Genomic DNA, 23,944 nt, shown 5'->3' with positions numbered 1-23,944 from the left:
TTTGATGAACGTGAGATAGATAAGTCTGGGCGGCCTGACTAAACAAGTATGCTACAGTAGTAGCAGGACAAAATGGCATCTCCATGCCTCGCTCTTCTCGCTGGCACGTTTCTTTTGTGCGACAACGCAGGAAACACGACCGATCAAACTCTTCACAGATCCTTATGTGTGACAATACAAAGTTCAGCTGGAACTGAACTGGTACAGTCCGATATACTAGTTTACTTTACTGCAGAATATACGGAGTAGTTCACTCTGCTCAGTAGACAGTTTGGGTGAACGTTACAGGCACCCATCACAGATTCATCATATATATCTAAGCTCCACACCACGCCTCCAGCTTGGAGCAGGAGCTCAGGGGAGTGTCACGGATCATAGTGCCACTCAGAGTAGGTTATCTGCCCAGGGTCGTCGTTGTAAACCGCAGGCGCAGGCTCACCCCCGCCTCCTCCGTACTGGTAAGAACTGGGACCGGAGCTCGACGACCCGAACGGCCAGAGGAACGAGAAAGGGCTCCCTCCTTCGTCGGCGCCGTTCCTCATGACAGGCCCAGGGTCCGCTCCGGCACCGTCAACCCCATGGCTCACGGCTTCGCCGGCGTGGGCCGAAGGTTGTGGACGGGCTGCATTGTTGTCCGATCCTCGCTGCGGCGGCAGCGGGTGGCGGCAAACTGGGCAGGAGTTGTGCTGAACCAACCAGGGGATGATGCAGCTGGCATGGTACAGGTGCTTGCACGGCATCTCCCTCGCCTCCGAGCCAATTTCAAATCTTTCCGTGCAGACTGGGCAGACTGGATCATCGCTCAGATGCCTGCGGGTTATCCTCACCACCGGCATGGAGTCGATCGCGGACTGTGGAGCCGGCGCTGGTCCTTGACGGTTGCCGGTCTGCAGTAGCAGCTGCTCGAACAGAGCTTCCAGGCTGGGGCCGCCGACAAGGAAGCCACTGAAGTTTGGACGGTCAGCGCCGATTCTGCGGCCTCCCCTGACAAGCACGTTTACTCCGCTGTCGTCGCTCCCCTGAGCAGGCATGTTGCTGCCGAATATCAGCCTAGGGCCAATAGGGGATGGCCTTCCTTGTGTAGTACTTGCCCAAGCTGCATTAGGATCAAACACAGGATTGCTGCCCATTTCTGCCATCCGGCGACGCATGAGGGCAGACATAGCATCCATCATTCCAAATCGTCCATCTAGGCGATCATCGAAGCGTGGCCCAAACATACCGTAGTTGTTCAAAGCGCCTCGTGTCTCACTGATCTCTTGTATGAAGCCATCATTGCAGTTGGGACAGATTATATCTTGTCCACGAAGACGAATTGGCCGACGGCACGCATAACACCAATGTGTGGCTCTGTTTGACATCTTGAATCTGTGACAGATTAAGCTCCCAGCATTAGCAGGCAGTTTCTATATTTTGTAGTACCATACAAGCAACATTTGAAAACATACACTAGCACAAGTGATTACTAAGTGGAAAAAGGTAAGCAGGATAAACTGTACTTGATTAATATTACGCTTAACTCATCATTCATCAAATGGCAAGTTTGCTCATATAGATATACATATGTCATGAAGCAGAATCAATGTGTTTAGCTGCAAATATCACCTCTATATTTCCTAATTTGGGTTTCTATTGTTCATGCGTACAACAATTAACTCCGTGTAAATTCATATCAGGAAGACAACAAAAGAATGGTGTCAGAAGGTACTGTGCTACTGCAATGATAATCTCTTACTCAACTTATCACAGATAGAATGCAATCCACTTTGGCTACACTATGATAAAAAGAGATAATTGTATCAGTCCAATTGCATGTGATTTGTACCATATGCAGAGCACACACTGAAATGCTTTTTAAAAATGTAATTTTAAAAAAATTGACTGCAATTGAAATGCTTGCTTGTCACTGCATTTCATTACGGTTAACATTTGGGGGCTATAGTACAGTTTGTTCTTCAGTAGACTGGAAGGAAATAACAGATAAGAACAACTCACGTTTCTCACTAGAACTTATCCCACTGAGGTTTGGAAGACTGCAGGCAGTGCTTATTGCTGCTTTTTCTACGCTGAATTGAATTAGTATCTTAGATTTGTTTCAGGGATAAACCCTAACCCCCAGGGTACTACATGGAAAACTCACCACTTACGATTGGTTATGTATGCTATCCAAATTTCATATGGTTGCCTGTGAGCATGCTACAGAATGGTGTACTCTGAATAAACAAAGTATCACCTCAGTTTCGAATTATACGGCGTTTTGAATATTTCAATATGGACTACATACGGACAGAAATGAGCGAACAAATACACTAAAACGTGTCTATATACATCCGATTCAGAAAAAAGTTAGAACATCTTATAATACGAAACGGGGGGAGTAATTGCCAGTGATTTCTTAGTGAATCATCCACTTACATGATTGCTGAGAATAAGGCTCTTGAACCAATTATCCTACTAGACCAAAGTTTAGCATTATTTGCCCATTACACTGCCTATGCTTTGCCTGTCAAAGCAACAACCAATTATCCACCGGATCCAGACGCACTATGATTCTGCTAAGACGTCAAGACGCGATACGAAACAGAGTGCACTTGCTAATAAGCTATCCAGCCTGTGTGAAAACCCCTATTTTGCTGCGTGGCTGCTGTGTTAAGTGGTGCAGGATGTGTATTTAGAACCGCTATGTCGGAGTGCTTTTGTTAGTAGTACTGCCAGATAAAAATACTGGAGGTTCAACAAGTTGTTCCCCTGAATCCAATTCCAATTTTAAAAGGGGAAAGAAAGATCTTCGTACCCAACCAACCCTAGGACCACGCAGTCGTCTCGTGCAAAAGAGAACAGTAAAGGCTACAGAACTCATAATCTCACACCTCGCGTCAGAAATCAGAACCAGTTGTTCAGGACCCATAATCTCACAACAGGCCTCAATTGGCCCCTGACAGGAAGGTAAACGAGAGACGAACAGCGCCATGAATCATCCAATGCATGAATCTAGCAAATCATGCATCCCCAATTCGGCAACAGTCCCCACACACCCCACACGCAGCCCCCAAATCTCGCGCGGCTGGGCACGGAAAGGGGCACCGGAATCGGCGCTCATGCAGAAACCTTAAGCGATTAGCACGAGGAGCGTCGATCGGGGTTGGTGGTACGGTACCTTTGATCCCGGCGGGGAGGAGGGATGGCGGAGGGGCGGGCGGTTGGGGCGCTGCTGGGAGTGGCGAGGAGTGTGTGCGTGATGTGTGACGGGGAGTGATCAGGCGGTGCGGTCATATAAACGCGGCGGGGTTTGCGGCGAAGCGTGGCACGCCGGTGGCACCGATCGAGTGAGCAGTGCGCCGTTCGCTGTACCGCGCGGGGCCCCATGGTTAGCTGGCGTGCGCGAGGGTTGGAGGTGGCGTGGCGCGCTCCAGCACCACTCGACCACCACGCTACGCGCGCTTCCGGGTCACCACCAGCAAGCATGGGCCGGAACGAGTATAAATAATAATTCTGGAGTATCAAACAATTCTCGAAAAAAACTTGTCATAAAAAGAACTAACGCGTGATTGGATGACTGCAGGATGGTTGTGTTGTGTTCCCAGCCCATGAGGGGAAAAAGTGAGCTTACATGTGCTCGTTCATATGGGTAAGCACATGTGCGTGTATGTTTGTATTGTGTTTCTCACAAAAAAACTTGTTGTAGCGTAGATTTTACGCCGGGCATAAAAATAATAAATTTAATTCTTAACTTATTGTTTTTGAAGTACCAAGCAAATGAATCCCTCGACAGGTCTCCTTTTGTGGATCTGAAAAAGGAGGCCCTGAGCGTTTCGAAGCTTATGAAGGATTTCAAAATCGTGAAGATTGATAGACAAGCTAATAGGGTTGTGCACGAGATTGGTAAGTTTAGTTTTGTTAGCAGGACCGATGGTGCTTTATGTAATAGCGTTTCGTCTTGCGTGGCTACTTTTGTAATGAACGATTGTAAGAATCTTGTTTTTGACTAATTAATATATGGGGGTTTAAAAAAAACTGGTCTTTCCTCTTAAGTGCAAAAGTGTTCTTTTTGTTATGAAGAGTTGATAAGCACACAGTAGACATGAACACATATTTGCAAATGTTTATAGACAATTTTTGACACTTCAAACATTTCAACAAATTTAATGTTCATCGCAAGAGAAGTCGTTTTCACTTTCTTAATTTATTGACTTAGTTGTTATGATTTGTATTTTAAAGGGAGTCCGGGACTCAGTGGTTATGGTCAATTTTAAGTTTGGCAACTGTTAAGGTAACACCTAGTTAATCTTTAGTATAAATCAAGCAAGTTGAATAAGTAATGCAACGGAGAATGATAACTTGCATGAAAGTAAACAGTTGAGTGAAGATGATGTGAACATAGAAGGGCTTGAAGATGTTTTACCGAGGTTCGGATGGTTGCCGCTATCCTACTCCTTGTTGATGGAGGCTTTGAACCAAATGGTTCTAAGATTACAAGGACCTTGATTGCGACGCCCACCAAACATAATGTTTTACCATGGTCTATCGACCTTTCATTGTCAAGCCTCGCAAAGGGGTAGATCTCACAAATTAGGCCATTTCCTTGCCTTCACAAACTCTCAGGTCCTTCACAAGTAGAGGATGAATGCTCTTAAGTAACTGCCAACTATCAAGGAGGTGCACATCCTTCAAGAGTAACAACAAAGCAAAGTCATTGGGTATGACTGCTCCGCTCTAAAAGATCTTTAATCAAAGTTCTTCTCAATAACCAATAGGATCTCTCTCTCTCTCTCTCACACACACACACCCACACACACCCATACACACACACACACACACACAAAGGATGTGAGCAGTGTAAATAGAGATAAACACCAGGTTTGTGGTTTCAAGAGAAAGGTAGAATACTAGTCTTCAAAGAATCGAAGAAGTGTTCACAGAATCACCCATCACTTCTTGTCTTGTCTTCCTACCTAGAGGCTCTCCGCACCCCCCCCCCCCCCCCCGTGTGGTAGTTGGATATGAGTGAAAATGAGTTGAATGGCTTGCCACAACAATGGCGCATGCAGATTTATATATAGAGCTCGACAGAAATCTAACCATTACTTGAAAAAATAACTAGCTCAAAAGTTCCAAAGTGGAGGAAAAAAATTATTTGGAACTTCAAAATGCGTTCAAAATTTGAACGGCCAGAACAATTCTTGGGAAACGTAGGATAATACAGTACTCAAAAGTACCGGGATAAGAATAAGCAGTCCAGAAGACCAAAATGTGACTTTTGTGTGTAGAGAACTAACTCGGAAGTACCAGGTAAAACAAACTGTTCTGTATACCATAGTAGATGGAAAAGTTCTCAAACAAGGATCATCCATAAATATCAAGGTCACACCTTAGAAGTACCAGATGAAAAAGCTCAGAGGTACCGGGAATTATTGTGAACATATAGAGAAGCAACTAAAAGGAGTTCAGAATTGTCATGTAAAAATTAAAACTTCAAACATGCCATTAGCACAAGAATCACGTATAAATAAACACATCATGTTAAAATAGACTTTTATTGATGAGCGGAGGTATAGTCTCGAATATATGCATATGTGCCTTCGTAAAAAAAGAGTTTAAGCTTAAGATTTCAGAACCCTCCTAAACTAGATTGTTTCCCTTCTACTTAATGAATATCCAGAGATTTTATCTCGAGTGTATACTACGTTGCTATTAATAGAAATATCTGCTAGCATAGTTGGTTTAACTTGAATTAACTGTTTTGTTTCTTGGTTTCCAAAATTTTAAAACTTTCAGAAAAATGTGCTTACAATTTTGAAACTAATGATTTTTATTTGTGTGTATTGAATGATATCGTTATAACTCGAAGACTAATTTATAAAATCCCAGATCTATTATTGGCTCAAATAAGCAAAGCATGATATGGTAGAGTCATTTTTAGTCAAATAACAACTAGCCATGTTATCTTCTGGTACAGTGTAGCTTCCATGTCGTAGCTTTGATCTTCAAGAAGAAAGGGATTGTGTTTGTTTCGCCAGTGACTATTATACTTCTTAATCATTGTAAATTTTATTCATTCCTCTACAACTTCAATAATAATAATTATATTTACTTTAAAGTTGGCCAACTAAACAAGCCCTTTACTAAACCACTCCATGTTTTGTCAGGTTTACATTTATGTGTCAATACGCTTTGACACCGATCCGGATGCAAGCTTTCACACCGATCTGGATGACTCTGAGTCTCAATCTATATACGTATTGGACGTGGGAGCAATTAGTTAGAGTAGCTCTATGCAGAGCATTGTAGAGATAGATATTTGCGAAGTACACATGGATCTGAATGTTACAGACCCGTTCACTGAAACCTCTCTCACAACCAAAACATGATCAAATCCCAGAACTCATTGGGTGTTAATCACATGGCGATGTGAACTAAATTATTGACTCTAGTGTAAGTAGGAGACTGTTGAAAATATGCCCTAGAGGCAATAATAAAATGATTATTATCATATTTCTTATTCAATAATCATGAATGGGAAATGTGATAATAACCATTTTATTATTGCCTCTAGGTATTTCCAACAACATCATCATCTTACAATGTTACACGCGGTTTTCTTGAGCCCCAAAGTTCTCACAAATGACAATTGTTTAGTTTCCCTACTCACTCATATTATTTGTGCTTCTTATCTCTTGGAATGCAGAAATGGTATATTTGAAAAAATAAAGTTTATCACACTTAGAAGATAGTTTATTTTAGGTGGAAACAATTCTAGAACCATTTGATAGTTTAACTTGTTATTCTTGTTGGCATGAAGTAGCCATCATGATCTTTTAGAATGAGTACTCGCCTAGAATCATCCAATATTCTTGGTTGTTATTCTTTTTTGCACTTGCACCAAGTAGTCAACATATGCTCTATCTTTCCTTTTTCTGTCCACATGCAAGCTGTATGCCATATGAACACCACGTTTCATGTGTCCTTTTTCCAATGCATTAATAAAAGTGACTAAGGATTTCTGTAAGATTTATCTCTGTGTTTGTGTTTGCCCTTTTCTTTTCTTGTGCTCAATATCATGTTTTATTAATATGCTTTTGTATGCAAAAATATATTCTGCATTCCCAAAGTTGGCATAAGTATCAACAAATGTTATGTTTAAAGATATTTTTCAATGTGCCTAACATAAGCTAGAATATCACAAAGTATCATGTTCAAATATTTTCCTAAATTGATGGTTGAAACACATGTGGTCCATCAATAGGACAACTACTCATTAGTTGTATTGTTGATGTGTTTCTTGTGTGTGGAAGCGACGCGACTGGCATAGGTTGCTCGATTGGTCTAGCATGAGTACGAGTCAATTAGTCCCTTCTCATTCTCCATTTCGTCTATCAGCCCATCAGTGCATGCCTTTGCAACCTATAATAAATGCCGAATATCAGTATGTCTACATTTCATTCTTATCACGTGCCATTTTGCTTGAAACAGGTGGGCCAACACTACCAGATTAGCAAGACAAGGTATATCATGACATTTTGATACTAAATTAGTTGCATTGGCGAGAAAAACGTTAAATTAATTATTCTCTACCTGTGGTGCCATTTAGGTACAAACCAAACTTTACTAATAATTTATTTTAGCAAGGCTTCCTTTAGGTTTAGAATAAAGCTAGCAAAACCTCAATGTCTAGACACTAACATAAAACCATGATTTCAAACCCCACAGAGACGTGGTTGATTGAAGTAACTGGTATAATCACAATATGAAAATTCGCCTCATGAAATCCATGGCATCCCAATTAACCTGTGGCGAAGTGGCACTGCCTGGCCTTGCGACCTGTGAAGCTATGTTATGTCTTCATGATGGCCTTACCGAATTATTCTCTGAAATTCAAACATCTAATTATATACTGCAAAACAGTGAAGCAATATGCGTAAATTGCAGTTTTTGCGTGGGAATGCGTAAATTGCAGTTAGTAAGTCTTGTGAATTTTGTTGTGCTTACGTTGTCAAAGGCCGTGGGTGTACAATAGTCGATGGTGTGAAAACACTTCTTGATGTCGAATTCCAAAAATCAGCAAGAGGTTCCCCACTCTTCTTTGATCCATCTGAGGGCCGAGTGGCAGCCTCGACCGAGCGGAAGTGCGATGTGTTTGGAAACTCGGGATTGTAAATGGATTCGGGTACCATTTTGATAGCCTCTTTCATGATCTTTTCTGTGGGTAGAACTATTATGAGGGATCTAAACTTCCCCTTTCTTTCTTTCTTCATTTAAAGAAGGGGGAGCGAAGCGGACCTGTTTTTTGCTCCCTCAATTGATAGATCAAGGCACCACCTGCCACCCCAACGAAAGGCTCTTTAAAGAAGCAGTCCCATCACTCTTAGGCCCGGCACCAACCAAGAGGAGGCGGGGCTCTCTCCAATCATTCTGAAGAGCCGAGATCTCGTAAAGGAAACATTAGCTAGCGCACTCTGATTTGTGTGATGATGTTTCTTCGTCCAGACATTTAAATGAATGATGGAGATGGTTGTCAACATAAATTCGCAGGAGTAAACGTTTAGACAGTACATGTGATAGGTATCCTAATTCTGTAACAGCAAAATCAATCTAGATAGTAAAATTATATCCAGAGAGCCAAGTATTCAAGGGAAAAAATAAGACATTTCCAAGTTGCATTTAACTGAAGATAACACAGTAAACAGATCATTATCCCATTACAGAACACAACTGAATTTTTAAACAGTGGTTAATTGTTCCAGAGAAGACCAACCTAAGGGCACTTTGGAAAGCACAGATCATGCTGGGTCACACTTACTAGTAGCTCCATCCAATACAAACACAACAAGTACATTACAAACCGAACACTTCAGAACAGAAGTATAATCAGCAAGACCTTGATAGGGTGTCTCACTTCCACACTTCTGTTCCCAGCCACCATTTATTCAAGTAGGCTATATGAAAGGAAGCCATTTTCTATCTGATACTGTATTTGGGTACAAAGAACTTCATCCAATTATGCAGGAGAGTTCACGAAGCTGGCAACAGCATCCACCACTTCAGGAACACCAAGTTCTCCCGAAACGATGCCACCGCCATCGATCTCGCAAGTCTCCCAGGCCGCTGGTACCTCAGCACTGCCAGAATCAAAGCATGGTGCTGTCGGTTCTGCAGCAGTGCCGACGACAGAGCCGAAGCTGCACCGCTCCTGGAACGGCCGGCCGCCGATCTCAGCCCCATCGATCTTGCCTCGGACATCGAGCAGGAGGCCCGTCAGCCTCGCCACCTCGGCCTCCAGCGCCGCGTGGCCCTGCAGCCGCCTCAGGAGCTGCTGGTTGGCGGCGCGGAGCTTCTTGACCTCCTCCTCGAGGAAGGCTGCGTGGGCTTTCTTCTTCTGCCGGTACTTGCGCACGGCCTCACGGTTCCCCAGAGGCTTCCGGAGATTCCTCAGCTGGTCATGCTCCGCGTGATCTTCGCCGGAAGCTATGACTTGGGTGTGCGCGTGCAGGCACGTGTGGGAGTGCGCCGCGGCCGGCCATGATGGAACGTTGCAGGTGTGTGTGTGAGTACACGCTAGGAACTCATCATCGAAGCCGTGGGAGATCTCAGGATATGGAAACAGAAGGTGGCTGGGGATCGGAAGGTATAGTCCGTCGTCCATTTTGTCACAAAATGTGCCAACAAGCTAGATTCTCCTCCTATGATTAGTAACTGGGGAAGTCGGACAAAAGCGCCAAAAAACAGTTCAAAAACTCGAGAACTTGGTACCCTAGCTTGCTCCATAAAAGCTTATTACCGATTCAGAAGATCTTATTAGAGGCAAAATCAATTCAAAATAAATTCATGTAACCCCTAGATTACTACCACCTCTGTTTTCAAACTGCCAAAACGTCTTATATTTAGGAACAGGGTGTGTACTTATTAGTGATTGAATGGTCGAAAGATCATGTAGTAAGTACCAAATTTGCATGATGGCCAGGAGCATGAACATGTCAACTACTCTCACCACAATCGCAAAACCTCACAGGATTCCAGTTAGGACACCAACGTTCCTGCATGTGAATACATGGTAAACAACATCAGTATATTTGAATTTTGAATGAGGAGTCAGACTGAATCAACAAAAGTAGATTTTGAGCGCAAAATACCTATAGACTACCGAAGTGCATCAAAACGGTATGGACTTGATGTGTAGACCTGTCAACAACTGTTGCTCCTTGCAACTGCAAACCTCTTACTGTTGCCTCTCTTTCTTTCTTTTTGCCTACACCTTTTGCTCGTCACCTCTCCATCAATCTTGTGTTGGTGTTCTCCTGCCCCCTCTCCTTTTATTTTGGGTATCTCGAAGGAGGAGAGACCTAGAGGGAATGAAGCAAGCGGTGGACAACGATGTTATTGGATCGGAGCGGACAGGATAGAAAAGGTGGAGAATCCTAGTTCTTGCCAATGTTCTCCGTTTCCCCATTTCCATGATGCTTGCCACTATTCATGGACTACTATTTTCTCAACATGATTTTCTTATGCTACGATTCCTTTTACGTTCATTTCAACCAGTAGCATCTGGCACTGTGGGTTTCAGCAACTTGGCTGAATTTTTATCTCAGAATATAATCTCCAAAGCATGGAATTTGGATTGATTCTTTGAACCGTTGATTAGCTGGGAATTTTAGACATTTATATTCTCTTGCCATTGTGTTATCACGGGATAACATAGAGAGATAAAGAAAAATAAATACATAGCTTATAATATTCTAGAAGGAATAAGCAATTATTTGGAGGCATATCATAAATTCCTTTTCATAAGTAAAGTCGGACACAAATATATTTGGGGAGTCTAAGAAGAATAAAGGTTTTGAAGCTGAGAAAGAGATTATCAATTTGGGGAGTTTGTCTTTGGCTCAATATGAAATTTGAAAGCTGATAAAATAAATGTAACAACAAAGAAAGTTGCTAGTGACACACATCCAATATTTGTTGAGCCGTTAGATGATAGACTTAAGTTGAATGCTAAAATGAAAGAGGTGGAATATGAGAATGCTAAACAAACTATTAAATAAAATTGTTATGGACAAAAAAAGGACGCTAATAACGCCCACACGTGTGGTGGGAGCGACATCCGCCCACACGCCTTATAACACACAGACCGCGCCACATCACCGCATGCATGCATGTGAGAATTTTTTTGATTTTCAGTTTTTAAAATGTTTTATCTCTTAAATGAAAAATCGGATTGAAGATCCGTTTTCACCACTAAATCCATCGTGACAAGATCTTGGAAACTAGATCTCATATCAATATATTTCGCTGACTTTTTTGGGGGTTAAAAGTTATCATGTCTATTGCACATGAATTGCCATGGTGTTTACACTGAAGTTGCCATGATATGTTTCAACTATTTTCTTCTACATTTAAAAGTAAATTTTTACATATTATAAAACAGAGAATTAAGAAACTAGACTTGCCATGAACCATAAGCTAAAATTGCCATGATACATGCACTTAAAATTGCCATGGTTCATACAAAAAATAATTTTCATGGTCAAAGTACTAGAATTGTCATGGTCAAAATACTAAAATTGCCATGCTCTATAAACTAAAATTGCCACATGGCAACTTTAGTGTAAACACTATGGCAACTTTTGAGCAAAAAAAATTCGTTGAAATATATTAACATGGGATCTAGTTTTTAAGATCTCGTCGAGACGGATTTAATGGTGAAAATAAATTTTTAATTGGATTTTTTAATTAGGAGATAAAACATTTTTAAGATGAAAACGAAAAAGATTCCCGCTGATGTCATATGTTTTGACGTAGCAAAATGAATGGTAATGAAGGCGTTTGGGCCATGTTACTTCGTGCCACATGTGTGGGCGTTAACATTTGCGAAAAAGAATGGGAGATAATGAAGCTGGAAGGAATAAGTTACAATAAGATGCTCCAAAGAAGTTATGTGCCTCCTAAATAAGAAATGGAGGAATTAGGAAATGGTATGGAGTAGAAGCTTGGGGATACACGAGATAACTATCTGGAACCTATTGATAATAATGCCAATTAGACTGAAGTGGTTCTAATTCCTTTGGAGTTGTGATGACAAGGATTACTCGTATTACTGATTTTGATGGGCAAGAGGAGGATACTGGGGAGGATGGCAATGATAGGGTACCTACAAGATGCCCCGGACTTAAAGATAGGGAGGATGTGAGAGTGGAAGACATGGCTAAGGAAAGAGCAGCTGCAAAAGACACTTATGTATGATAATGATTTTATCCCTAATCTTTTGGATATTAATAATACTTCATTGCTAACCATGTCTTCTTGCGTTGGTATTGATTTAGGATGCACTATGGATTTGATTGGGCATAATATCAAAATGATGAGAACTCTAGAGATTGCTAGATTAGATATGATCTTTGGGCATGATAAGAATACTGATAGTGATATGCTTGCTAGCTCTCCAGGTCATATTGCCACTGGAGATGCTGACTTAAATGAATTATGTTCTGATAGGGACAACTCTGATATTGACTTGGAAGAAAATATTTGGAAAAAATTAAAAAGCTTTTTCTCTAAGAAAAATAGGGAGGTCTAATCTCCTGTAATTGCTAGGTTGAAGGAAGGTATAGGGAGGGGCGTTTTGGCTCTCGGGAGCATATGCTTCCGGATGAACAGTAAATTCAAAAAACATGTAAGAAATCAAAAAATTCTAAAAAAATTAGATGTTTGTGTTAGTGTCGCAAGCATGCTTGACAAATTTCATGCGAAACGGAGCACTAGTGTGTCGTCGGTGAAAAAAAAACAAATTCGAGGTGACATTTGGTGTTCAATTTTTTTTTGCACATACCAAAATGCTTAACCTTTTTGCCTCGAAATTTGTAGATAGCGTTTGGATGTGAGTAAGAAGACATAATTTTTTGTCTTGATTTTTTTGACATTTCAAAAACTATTTTTGGGCCCGGGAGCACGTGCTCCCAGGAGCCGAATTGAATTTCCGAAACGTATACATGTTAATAGATCTGCTAAAAAAGCAAAAAGAACATTAAAAAGTGAGAACAAAAATGAAAGGCTTGTTTTGGAATGCTTGAGGGATCGGTGGAGAAATTAAAATAATATTTATTAGAGAGACTGTAGTGGATTTCTCTTTAGATTTCTTGGGGATTCGGGAAACCATAAAAGATCACTTTACTAACAATGAATTGCACTCTTATTGTGGGGTGGAGAGCCTTTAAATGGCATTAGTGCTCCTCCTAGAGGGCAACATGGGAATTCTAATGAGTGTGAATGAAGATTCTTTAGGAATTTTAGATACTAAACATGGAGAATACTTTCTGAGAATGTTGGTTTATGATAAGAAGGTTGATTTGACCATGAAATAAACTTAAATATTTTCTATGGAGCCGCTTAACCTGAGAGGAAAGTTGAATTTTCAGCTAAAGTATCCATGTTATATATACAAAATGCTTTGCCTTTCCTAGGGAATCTTAACATAATTAGAAAGAGCTCTAAAAAGAATAAACCCAATACTCATGGCCATTAGAGTTTTGCTTTTAATGTTTAAACATGTCGGGCCTAGAGAACTACCCTTGGGTGATAGAAATTATAGCTGGGCAAATAATTTGGAGGATCCTACATTTGAAAAACTTGACAAAAATTGTTGTGTCCTAATTGGGAAGAGAAATATCCTTTGGCTACAGTTACCCCATTAGAAAGGGAGATTGCTGATCATACTCCCCTAATTCTAGACACCAGTGAACACAATTACAGAATTCCTATATTTATATATGAAAATTCTTGGATTCTGAGAGAGGATTTTAATGAGGTGGTTTTCAAAGTCTGGAATGCTGGATATTCTCGATCTAGTATTGAAATATGGCAGAAGAAACTGAGAACACTTAGGAAAAAACTGAGAGGGTGGGATAAAAATGTTACTTCTTGATATAGAAAACTAAGGAAAAATATTCTAGGAAAATTAGATGCTATTGAGAAGCACCGAATATTTTGTACTCACCATTGATGTTAGGCAGAAGCAAAAAGATCTTAGGGAGCAACTGAATAGATTGTTGAGACATGAAGAGTTAAAAGGGCTACAAAGATGTACAGAAAAAGAAATCATAGAGGGTGATTCTAATACTAGGTATTATCAAGCCAAGGCCAATGGGGGGCATTATTACCTGTTTGGAGCAAGATGAGCAGGGAATTACTGGGAAAGATAATTTCATGAAATATAACTGTTTAGGAAACCTAACGAGTTTAGTATTTCTCTGAATATCTACGAAGCTAGTAAAATATCTGAAGTTGATGCTAATAAACTTATTGGAGAATTTTCTATGGGAGAGATCCATAAGGTTTTTTTCCAATGGAACATGATAAAAGTCGGGGTCCTGATGGCTTTCCAATAGAGTTCTATCAAAGGTTTTGGGGTCTAAGAAAAAATGACTTGAAAGCTATGTTAGGCAAGTCATAGGAAAAATTGAATCTGTCTTGGCTGAATTATGGTATTACCACTTTAGTCCTTAAAATTCAAGATGCGAGATAGTTACAAAAATTAGATCTATCTGTCTATTGAATGTAAGATTTATTTTTACCAAAACTTCGATTAGTAGACTAAGTGAAATAGTGGGACCTTTGATTTTCATTTCCAAACAACCTTTATTAAAGGCAGACATATTATGGAAGGAGTGTTGATTCTTCATGAAGCTCTAAACTCTATCCATGTTTAGAAAATATAGTGCTATGCTTTTCAAAGTTGACTTTAGAAAAGCATATGACAAATGAACTGTCCCTTTGCACAAAACATGTTTAAATTGGAAGGTTTTCCTGATAAACGGAATGATTTGTTTATGGAAACTATGAGAGGGGGGCATTTAGGGATCAAAGTTGAGGATGTAGTAGGCCCTTATTTCCTTAATTTTAACGGTTTGAGGTAAGGATATGCTCTCTCTCTCCCCCCCTTGCTCTTTAATCCGGCAGCTAATGATCTTGCTAGGATTTTGGAAAATCCTAAGAATATGGCTATCTTAAAGGGGTGATGGTTGAATATTGTGAGGAGGGGTAAATATGCTCAATTGCGTAGATGATACAATCTTCCTCCTCCCTCATGATGTTAGTAGCACCCAAAATTTTAAAATTATATTGTTTTATTTTGAGAAAATGTCTAGGATGAAAATTAATTTTCATAAGAGTGAAATAGTTTTGTTTGGAGATGCAAATGATGAGAGGGAAGTTTATAAAAATATTTTCACTTGTCAAGTGGTGGATCTCCCTATAAAATGCTTAAGAGTTCCTAGTAATAAAGTGAGAACTAGAAATAGGGATTGGAAGCCTGTTGAGAATAAAGTTGAGAATAGATGTGCATGTTGGTATGGTAAGATGTTAATCATGGCTGGTACATAACTCAAATACAGTCAAGTCTGATAGGTCTATCGATTTTCGTGATGTCCTTTTATCCCATTCCTATGGGAGTTAAAAAGGCCTTTGTTGATCTAGGATTACTTGGCAGGGAGATAAAGATAAAAATAAATACCATCTTGTCAACTGGATTGAGGTTTGCCAGCCAAAGAGGCAAAGGGGTTTGGGGAGTATTAATTTGGAAGTTTTAAAAAAAGCTTTATGGGCTAATTGGATCTAGAATCTTGAAACTGAAGAGGGGCCCTGGCAATCTTTGTTGCTAAATAAATATGTTAAAGGATCTTGTATTTCTGGTATTAAATGTAAACAAGTGACTTTCAACTGGTCAGGAATCTTGTCTGTAAAATATATATTAGAATCTTGCCTGTAAAATATATATTATATAAATATGGAAAAAATGTTGGTAATGGGGCAACACATGGTTTTGGGAAGGCTAGTGGATTGATGTCAGACCTAATGTTTCATACAATAGATTATGCAATATCTGCTTTACCAAAAACATTACTATGGCTAAAGCTTTTGAAAAATGATGGGGTCATTTTTAGTTTAGAAGAACTTTGTGGGGTGGTAGACTAAACCAGTGAGATGAGATTAAGCAAGACTCCTATAAAGTTTGTCTAGTTGAGAGAAAAGAGAGTGTAACTTGGTCTTTAACTAGCAGTGGGAGTGAGGGAGTCCTGGATTAGGGGGTCTCCGGACAGCCGGACTATATCCTTTGGCCGGACTGTTAGACTATGAAGATACAAGATTGAAGACTTCGTCTCGTGTCCGGATGGGACTCTACTGGCGTGGAAGGCAAGCTAGGCAATACGGATATGTATATCTCCTCCTTTGTAACCGACCTTGTGTAACCCTAGCCCTTTCCGGTGTCTATATAAACCGAAGGGTTTTAGTCCCTAGGACAACATACAATCATACCATAGGCTACCTTCTAGGGTTTAGCCTCTCCGATCTCGTGGTAGATCAACTCTTGTAATACTCATATCATCAAGAATAAATCAAGCAGGACGTAGGGTTTTACCTCCATCAAGAGGGCCCAAACCTGGGTAAAACATCGTGTTCCCTGCCTCCTGTTACCATCCACCTTAGATGCACAGTTCGGGACCCCCTACCCAAGATCCGCCGGTTTTGACACCGACATTGGTGCTTTCATTGAGAGTTCCTCTGTGTCGTCGCCGTTAGGCTTGATGGCTCCTACGATCATCGATAGCGATGCAGTCCAGGGTGAGACTTTTCTCCCTGGGCAGATCTTTGTGTTCGGCGGCTTCACACTGCGGGCCAACTCGCTTGGCCATCTGGAGCAGATCGAAAGTTACGCCCCTGGCCACCAGGTCAGGTTTGGAAGATTAAACTACACGACCGATATCCGCGGAGACTTGATCTTCGACGGAGTCGAGCCTCTGCCTTATGCGTCACGCGGTCACGATGAGTACGATTTAGCTCTATCATCAGACAGTGTTCAGGAGATTGCACCGACAGCCGCTCCGACCCTCAATTCGGAGCCAGTTGCGACGTCGATGGACGGGTGGATGGATCCCGCCACGGAGGCCTTACCCTCAGCGGTGATCGAGCCGAACATCGACCTTACCCTGCACGAGAGCCGTGTTGTTAGACTGCCGGATCCTTCTCCGGCCATGGACTCCGAACCGCCTACGCCCGTTCCTAACGAATCCGATTGGGCGCCGATCATGGAGTTTACCTCCGCGGATATTTTTCAGCACTCGCCCTTTGGCGACATAATGAACTCATTAAGGTCTCTCTCCTTGTCAGGAGGATCCTGGCTGAACTATATCCGGCAGGATTGGGATGCGGATGACAAAGAAATTCGCTGCCCACCCACCACCCACTTAGTAGCCACTGTCGACGACTTAACCGACATGCTCGACTTCGACTCCTAAGACATCGACGGTATGGACGACGATGCGGGAGACAAAGAGGAACCACTGACCACAGGGCACTGGACAGCCACCTCATCATACGATATATACATGGTGGACACGCCCAAAGAAGGCAATGGCGATGAGACAGCGGAGGATGACCCCTCCAAGAAGCAACCCAAGCACCGACGTCAGCGGCGCCGCTCTAAGTCCCGCCAAAGCAAAAGTGGTGATACCGGCACAGGAGATAATAGCACTCCGGATAGTGCTGAAGATGGCAACAATCCCCTCCAGCACGATCTAGGACAGGAGGATGGAGAGGCCAGCCCTCCAGAGAGAGCGGCAGATGGAGAGGCGGAGGATGATAATTACATGCCCCACTCCGAAGACGAGGCAAGCCTCGACGATGACAAATTCGTTGTGCCAGAGGATCCCGTCGAACAAGAGCGCTTCAAGCGCCGGCTTATAGCCACGGCAAATAGCCTTAAGAAAAAGCAGCAGCAGCTTCAAGCTGATCAAGATCTGCTAGCTGACAAATGGACTGAGGTCCTTGCGGCCGAGGAATATAAACTCGAACGCCCCTCCAAGAGTTAGCCAAAATGCAGGTTGCTACCCCGACTGGAGGAAGAAGCGTATGACGCGGCTGATCGGCCACCTCGTGGCCGCGATAGAGAGGCATTCCAGCCAAAAGCTCAGCCTGCACCTCGACACCATTCAAATAAAAAGGCATGAGGAAATACGCCAGACCTGCGAGACGTATTGGAGGACAAAGCAAAACATGCAAGATCGATCTACGGATCACGAGGGTGCGCCACTATGCGAGACGGTAAACGTCATACAGTAAAAGTAAATTCGACCGGGCCGAACACAGTGGGCAAGACTCATTGGAGCTGCGTCGTGATATAGCCCAGTACAGAGGTGCCGCACACCCCTTATGCTTCACAGATGAAGTAATGGATCATCAAATCCCAGAGGGTTTCAAACCCGTAAACATAGAATCATACGACGGCACGACAGATCCTGCGGTATGGATCGAGGATTTCCTCCTACACATCCACATGGCCCGCGGTGATGACCTACACGCAATCAAATACCTCCCACTCAAACTTAAAGGACCAGCTCGGCATTGGCTCAACAGCTTTCCAGCAGAGTCCATTGGCTGTTGGGAAGATCTGGAAGCCGCATTCCTCGACAACTTTCAGGGCACTTATGTGCGACCACCAGACGCCGATGACTTGAGCCACATAATTCAACAGCCAGAGGAATCGGCCAGGCAATTCTGGACACGGTTCCTAACTAAGAAAAATCAAATCATCGACTGTCCGGATGCAGAGGCCCTAGCAGCTTTCAAGCATAACATCCGCGACGAGTGGCTTGCCCGGCACCTTGGACAGGAAAAGCCAAAATCTATGGCAGCCCTCACGACACTCATGACCCGCTTTTGTGTGGGAGAAGACAGCTAGCTGGCTCGCAGTAATAACATATCAAAGAACCATGGTACTTCGGATACCAAGGACGGCAATGGCAGGTCACGTCGCAACAAACATAAGCGCCGCATTAACAGCGACAATATCGAGGATACGACAGTCAATGCCGGATTCAAAGGCTCTAAACCCGGTCAGCGGAAAAAGCCATTTTAAAGAAGCACTCCGGGCCCGTCTAGTTTGGACCGCATACTCGATCGCTCGTGTCAAATACACGGCACCCCCGACAAGCCAGCCAACCACACCAATAGGGATTGTTGGGTATTCAAGCATGCCGACAAGTTAAATGCCGAAAACAAAGATAAGGGGTCACATAGCGATGACGAGGAAGAGCCCCGGCAGCCGAACACCGGAGGGCAGAAGAGGTTCCCCCCACAAGTGTGGACGGTGAACATGATATACGCAACCCACATCCCCAAGAGGGAGCGGAAGCGTGCGCTCAGGGACGTATATGCGTTGGAGCCAGTCGCCCCAAAGTTCAACCCATGGTCCTCCTGTCCGATCACCTTTAATCGCAGGGACCACCCCACTAGTATCCGTCATGGCGGATTCGCCGCACTGGTCCTAGACCCAATCATTGACGGATTTCACCTCACTCGAGTCCTTATGGATGGCGGCAACAGTCTGAACCTGCTTTACCAGGACATAGTGTGCAAAATGGGTATAGACCCCTCAAGGATCAAACCCACAAAAACGACCTTTAAAGGCGTCATACCAGGTGTAGAGGCCCATTGCACAGGCTCAGCCACACTGGAAGTGGTCTTCAGATCCCCGGATAACTTCCGAAGCGAAGAGTTAATCTTCGATATAGTCTCGTTCCACAGTGGTTATCATGCACTGCTCGGGCGAACTGCATTTGCGAGATTCAATGCGGTACCGCATTATGCATACCTCAAGCTTAAGATGCCAGGACCTCAGGGGGTCATTACAGTTAACGGAAACACAAAGCGCTCTCTCCGAACGGAGGAGCACACTGCGGCCCTCGCAGCGGAAGCGCAAAGCAGCCTCTTAAGGCAATCCACTAGTTCGGCGTTTAAGGACCCAAACACCTTCAAGCGCGCCCGGAGTAATCAGCAACAGGACCGCCTGGCATGTTCCGAGCTCGCATAGCAATGCGGCCCCCACCCCGGCCCAAGCCAAATGGCGAAATTCGTGCCACGCGTACATAATTACGCATTAAAAATACCATGGGCACAGGCGGGGAGGGGGGCATGACTATGGCACGCCCCAAGACGCGGCTTAAACCGCACTAGGGGCTTCCCGTTTTGTTACTTTTTCTTTTCAGGACTTTAATCTCTGGAAACCCGGTCCGGCAGCATGATTGTCGAACATATGATGCAGCAACCAAGAAGGCAGAAAGCTACGTCACACCACGGAACTCTCAGGTGGATTACGATAACGAGTGTAATACTTGCCTTAATACTATTCTTCAGCTCTCCCTTGGAGGGGACATAGTCCTACTTTTTGCTTATTGCACTGCACGTATAATTCTGCTTTAACACACCTTTTTGAATAAACAATGCATAGCATTAAGACTATTATTGCATTCTTCTTTATATATATATATATATATTCATTCATGACATCCAGCACCCATGCACTCTGGTACGACCAATACGCTAGGGGCTTAAGCATACCCCACGGCGTGAGAAGTCCGGACACTTTCAACAGTGCGGCACCCCGAACTTATAGCACTATATGCATCAGCTCCGAATCATGCCTTGGGTCAATAGTTGAGTTTGCCCGGCTCCCATGTTTTGGTACCTTACGTTCCTCTATATCGGCTAAGGTAGCACTGGGAGAACTACTGCGATTGTGCCCCGGTTCTGCTGGGCTAAGCACCTCAGTAGAGAAAGCTAAAACTGACTGTCATGATAAGGCGAGAGACTGGTCGCTGTTCGAGAGGTTTTCGAGTCCTTAAAGACTTATGGCGCTTAGAGCGAGGAGTCGGCCCTGTCCGGCTTAAGGCGTGTATCGCGCCCCAGATTCGGCCTTCCGAATACTAGGGGCTTCGCCGAAATTTAAAATTATAGAATTCTATGGCTAAGTGAGAGTGATAACGCATTATAGTCCGATTGCCTTGTTCGTTGTGCTGAGCACCTCCCTCGAAGGACCCAACAATGGGAACAAGAGTGCTCAGGTTTAGCCCGAACACCCCAGCACTCGTGGCGTGGGGGCAGAAGTCGACGACTAGCCATCTCTCAGATTTGATAAACAGACGAACAAAAGGTAATATTTTAAATTCAAACAAGCGTTGCATAGCGCATATGAACAAGTTTTCATAACTACAGGATTACACGAGCGGGTTTACTCAAATATTATATCTTTGGTACACTCGTCCGCTACGAGAAGGGCACCCTTCAGGACACCCTCATAGTACATCTTGGGGTGGCGATGCTCCTTGCCCTCCGGCGGCCCTTCCTTGATCAGCTTCACGGCGTCTAGCTTGGCCCATTGCACCTTCACACGGGCGAAAGCCCGGTGTGCACCTTCGATGCAGACGGACCACTTGACGACTTCCAGCCGTGGGCAGGCATCCACAAGCCGCCTCACCAGGCCGAAGTAGCTGTTCGGAAGGGCGTCGCCAGGCCACAGCCGGACTATAAAGCCCTTCATGGCCTGTTCGGCCGCCTTGTGTAGCTCGACCAGCTGCTTTAGCTGGTCGCTCATAGGCACCGGGTGTTCGGTCCTAGTATATTGGGCCCAGAAAAACTTCTCCGTTGAGCTTCCCTTCTCGGCCTGGTAAAACGTTGCAGCATCCGACACGCTGCGGGGCAAATCTGCGAATGCTCCTAGAGAGCTCCGGATTCGGGTAAGTAACAAGTAATTTACTTTCACATGCTTGCTTTGCATATAGAATGTCTTACCCGCCGCTATCTTCTTCATCGCATCAATCTCCTGGAGGGCCTTTTGAGCTTCGGCCTTGGCACTCTTTGCGCTCTCGAGGGCCGCGACAAGCTCAGACTCTCGCATCTTCAAGTCAAGCTCCAACGCCTCGTGCTTCGTCACGAGAGCATGGAGCTCTTGCTGCACCTCGCCCATCCGTGCCTCATGCCTTTTCCGCTCGGTGCACTCCTTGGCTGCTTTGTTTTCGGCCTCGGATGGCGCTTGCTTCAGGGTCGCTGTCGGTGTCAAAACCGGCGGATCTCGGGTAGGGGGTCCCGAACTGTGCGTCTAGGATCGATGGTAACAGGAGGCAAGGGACACGATGTTTTACCCAGGTTCGGGCCCTCTTGATGGAGGTAAAACCCTATGTCCTGCTTGATTGATATTGATGATATGGGTAGTACAAGAGTAGATCTACCACGAGATCAGAGAGGCTAAACCCTAGAAGCTAGCCTATGGTATGATTGTTGTTCTGTATGTTGTATCGACTAGCCTGGCCCTGGTTTATATAATGCACCAGAGGCCTAGGTTAACAAGAGTCCTAGCCGAATACGCCGGTGGGGAGAAGTCCTTGTCTTGATCGCCAAGTCTTGTGGAATCTTCCTTGTATGCGGCGGCTGTCCGAACTGGCCCATGAGTATACGGCCACGGGGGTCCTCGGCCCAATCTATCAGATCGGGAGATGACGTGTTGAGTACCCCCTAGTCCAGGACACCGTCAGTAGCCCCCTGAACCGGTCTTCAAGTTAGGGACGCTCCTCGATTCTTCCGAACTGTTCTTCATCTTCGGTCGTCGGTCTTGAAAACTGGTTCAACAAATCTTCTCATCTTCGATCTTAAGGATCGCCGAAATGCATTTGATGAGTTTATACGTCGGGTATCCGAGGAGCCCCTTAAAGTTTCCGGCCTTTATCAATGCCTTATTACTTTTATGCCATACCTCGGGTTTGAAGTTGTTCTCGGGAGGCAGTGTCCTCTTGCGTCCGAGCTCTAACACCGGACTGCATTCGAGGTATCTTTTGCAGCCGAGCACCAATGCCGGACCGCTTCCCAGCTCTAACGCCGGAATGTATCCGAGCCCCAACGCCGGACTATGTGTCCGAGCTCCAACGCTGGACTGTATCCGAGCTCCAACGCCGGACTATATCAGAGGTGTCATATCACCTTGGTTCAAAAAAGTTGAAGGAGTTTAGCCGAGCTTAATGCCGGAAATGCCCTCTATGGAGCCAGCCACTAGCGCCCGAGCTTTATGCCAGACTACTTCCGAGGTGGTGCACCACCCCGACTATGGGCCGATTTTTTGTCAATATTTTTTATTATTGCAATTTATTCTTTGCCGAGATATATAGCCAGTAGCCCTCAAGGTGTGTATCAGTCTAAAACCTGAGATGCACCTGAAGGATGACGTAAGACCGCTGATCCTAGTAGTCGCTGAGACTCAGGTTGATTTGCAAAATCGACCTGAGGATCAAGTCCAAGCTTGGCAGAATACTTCGGGACACTAAAAGCGGCGTGCTCAGTCCTCGAGACTCAGGTTGGGTGCGGCCGACCAACCTGAGGATCAAAATCTCCTCGGAAACTATATTGCACATAAATTTTTTTGCATTGGACAAGCAATGCAGTACCCCTGAGACACTGGTCGGGTGGCAACACCAGATCAGGGGATCGATGTGCCCCTTTAATATTTGTAAATAATAAGCCCGAAGCCCAGTAGCCCCCGAGCCTTAATGCGGGCACGGGTGGCCGAATTAAGGATCAATATCCATAGTAAAATCACAAATTATGTGTAATGACTCTATGTATCCAAGTACTTTACGTCCTTAATGCTCAGATCCGCATTGTACAAAACTTTGTTGAACGACCATCAGCTTCCACCTCCTCGGCCAGTAGCCGAGGAGTGTTTGTCCTACTTTATAAAGCCTTTATGAGGGCAAAGATTCACAATAAACAAGGCAATCTGGCCATACGGTTTTATAAACAAAGGTACGCAGAGAGTTATATTACTGTTTAACAGAAGAAATGTCTTCCAAAGAAAATAGTCCCGCTATCGGTTCCTTTCTCTGGGTTGTCACGCTAAGCATGATCATTAAACCTCAGCTCTAATTTAAGAGCAAAATATTGAGGATTTAGTTTGGGAGGCCAGTTAATAGCCCCCGGTAGTGTTCGGCGACAGTCGGGGTCAAGCCGTAAACACTTCGGCCAATGTTATGAACGGCCCATCTTTTAACATAGTCATCGGATCGCTGACTAGCTTACGCTTATTGTGAAAGTCAGTTTTCGGCTTTCTCCACTGAGGTGCTTAACCATGTGAGCT

General features: G+C 43.9%; 2 protein-coding genes across 3 annotated transcripts; both read right to left on the bottom strand.

Moving 5' to 3' along the window:
- Positions 1-136: 136 nt before the first annotated feature.
- On the bottom strand, positions 137-3,442 carry LOC125545058 (putative E3 ubiquitin-protein ligase RHC1A). 2 transcript variants are annotated; one of them, XM_048708915.2, is made up of 3 exons: positions 3,158-3,176; positions 2,416-2,503; positions 137-1,368 (listed from the first exon to the last, which is right to left on the bottom strand). In XM_048708915.2, the coding sequence occupies exon 3, from the start codon at positions 1,359-1,361 to the stop codon at positions 366-368; it is 996 nt and encodes a 331-aa protein (XP_048564872.2). In that variant the 5' UTR covers positions 1,362-1,368; positions 2,416-2,503; positions 3,158-3,176; the 3' UTR covers positions 137-365. The 2 variants fall into 2 exon arrangements, with proteins under 2 accessions (XP_048564872.2, XP_048564871.2); XM_048708914.2 differs by lacking the exon at positions 2,416-2,503 and having other exon boundaries at positions 3,158-3,442.
- A 5,195-nt stretch (positions 3,443-8,637) lies between these two features.
- LOC125548732 (basic leucine zipper 23) lies at positions 8,638-10,352 on the bottom strand. Its single transcript, XM_048712279.2, has 3 exons — positions 10,128-10,352; positions 9,939-10,031; positions 8,638-9,690 (listed from the first exon to the last, which is right to left on the bottom strand). The coding sequence occupies exon 3, from the start codon at positions 9,638-9,640 to the stop codon at positions 8,996-8,998; it is 645 nt and encodes a 214-aa protein (XP_048568236.1). The 5' UTR covers positions 9,641-9,690; positions 9,939-10,031; positions 10,128-10,352; the 3' UTR covers positions 8,638-8,995.
- Positions 10,353-23,944: the final 13,592 nt, after the last annotated feature.

This window comes from Triticum urartu, chromosome 3A (genome assembly GCF_056163025.1).
Source record: "Triticum urartu cultivar PI428250 chromosome 3A, HENAU_Tu73, whole genome shotgun sequence".
Classification (NCBI taxonomy): Eukaryota; Viridiplantae; Streptophyta; class Magnoliopsida; order Poales; family Poaceae; genus Triticum; species Triticum urartu.
This window is presented reverse-complemented; position numbering and strand designations above follow the sequence as displayed.

Coding starts and splice junctions, on each gene's coding strand:
- LOC125548732 (XM_048712279.2), bottom strand. CDS start 9,640: ATGGACGACGGACTATACCTTCCGATCCCCAGCCACCTTCTGTTTCCA.
- LOC125545058 (XM_048708914.2), bottom strand. CDS start 3,366: ATGGGGCCCCGCGCGGTACAGCGAACGGCGCACTGCTCACTCGATCGG. Junction 1,369..3,157: donor CCTCCCCGCCGGGATCAAAG/GTACCGTACCAC, acceptor AATCTGTCACAG/ATTCAAGATGTCAAACAGAG.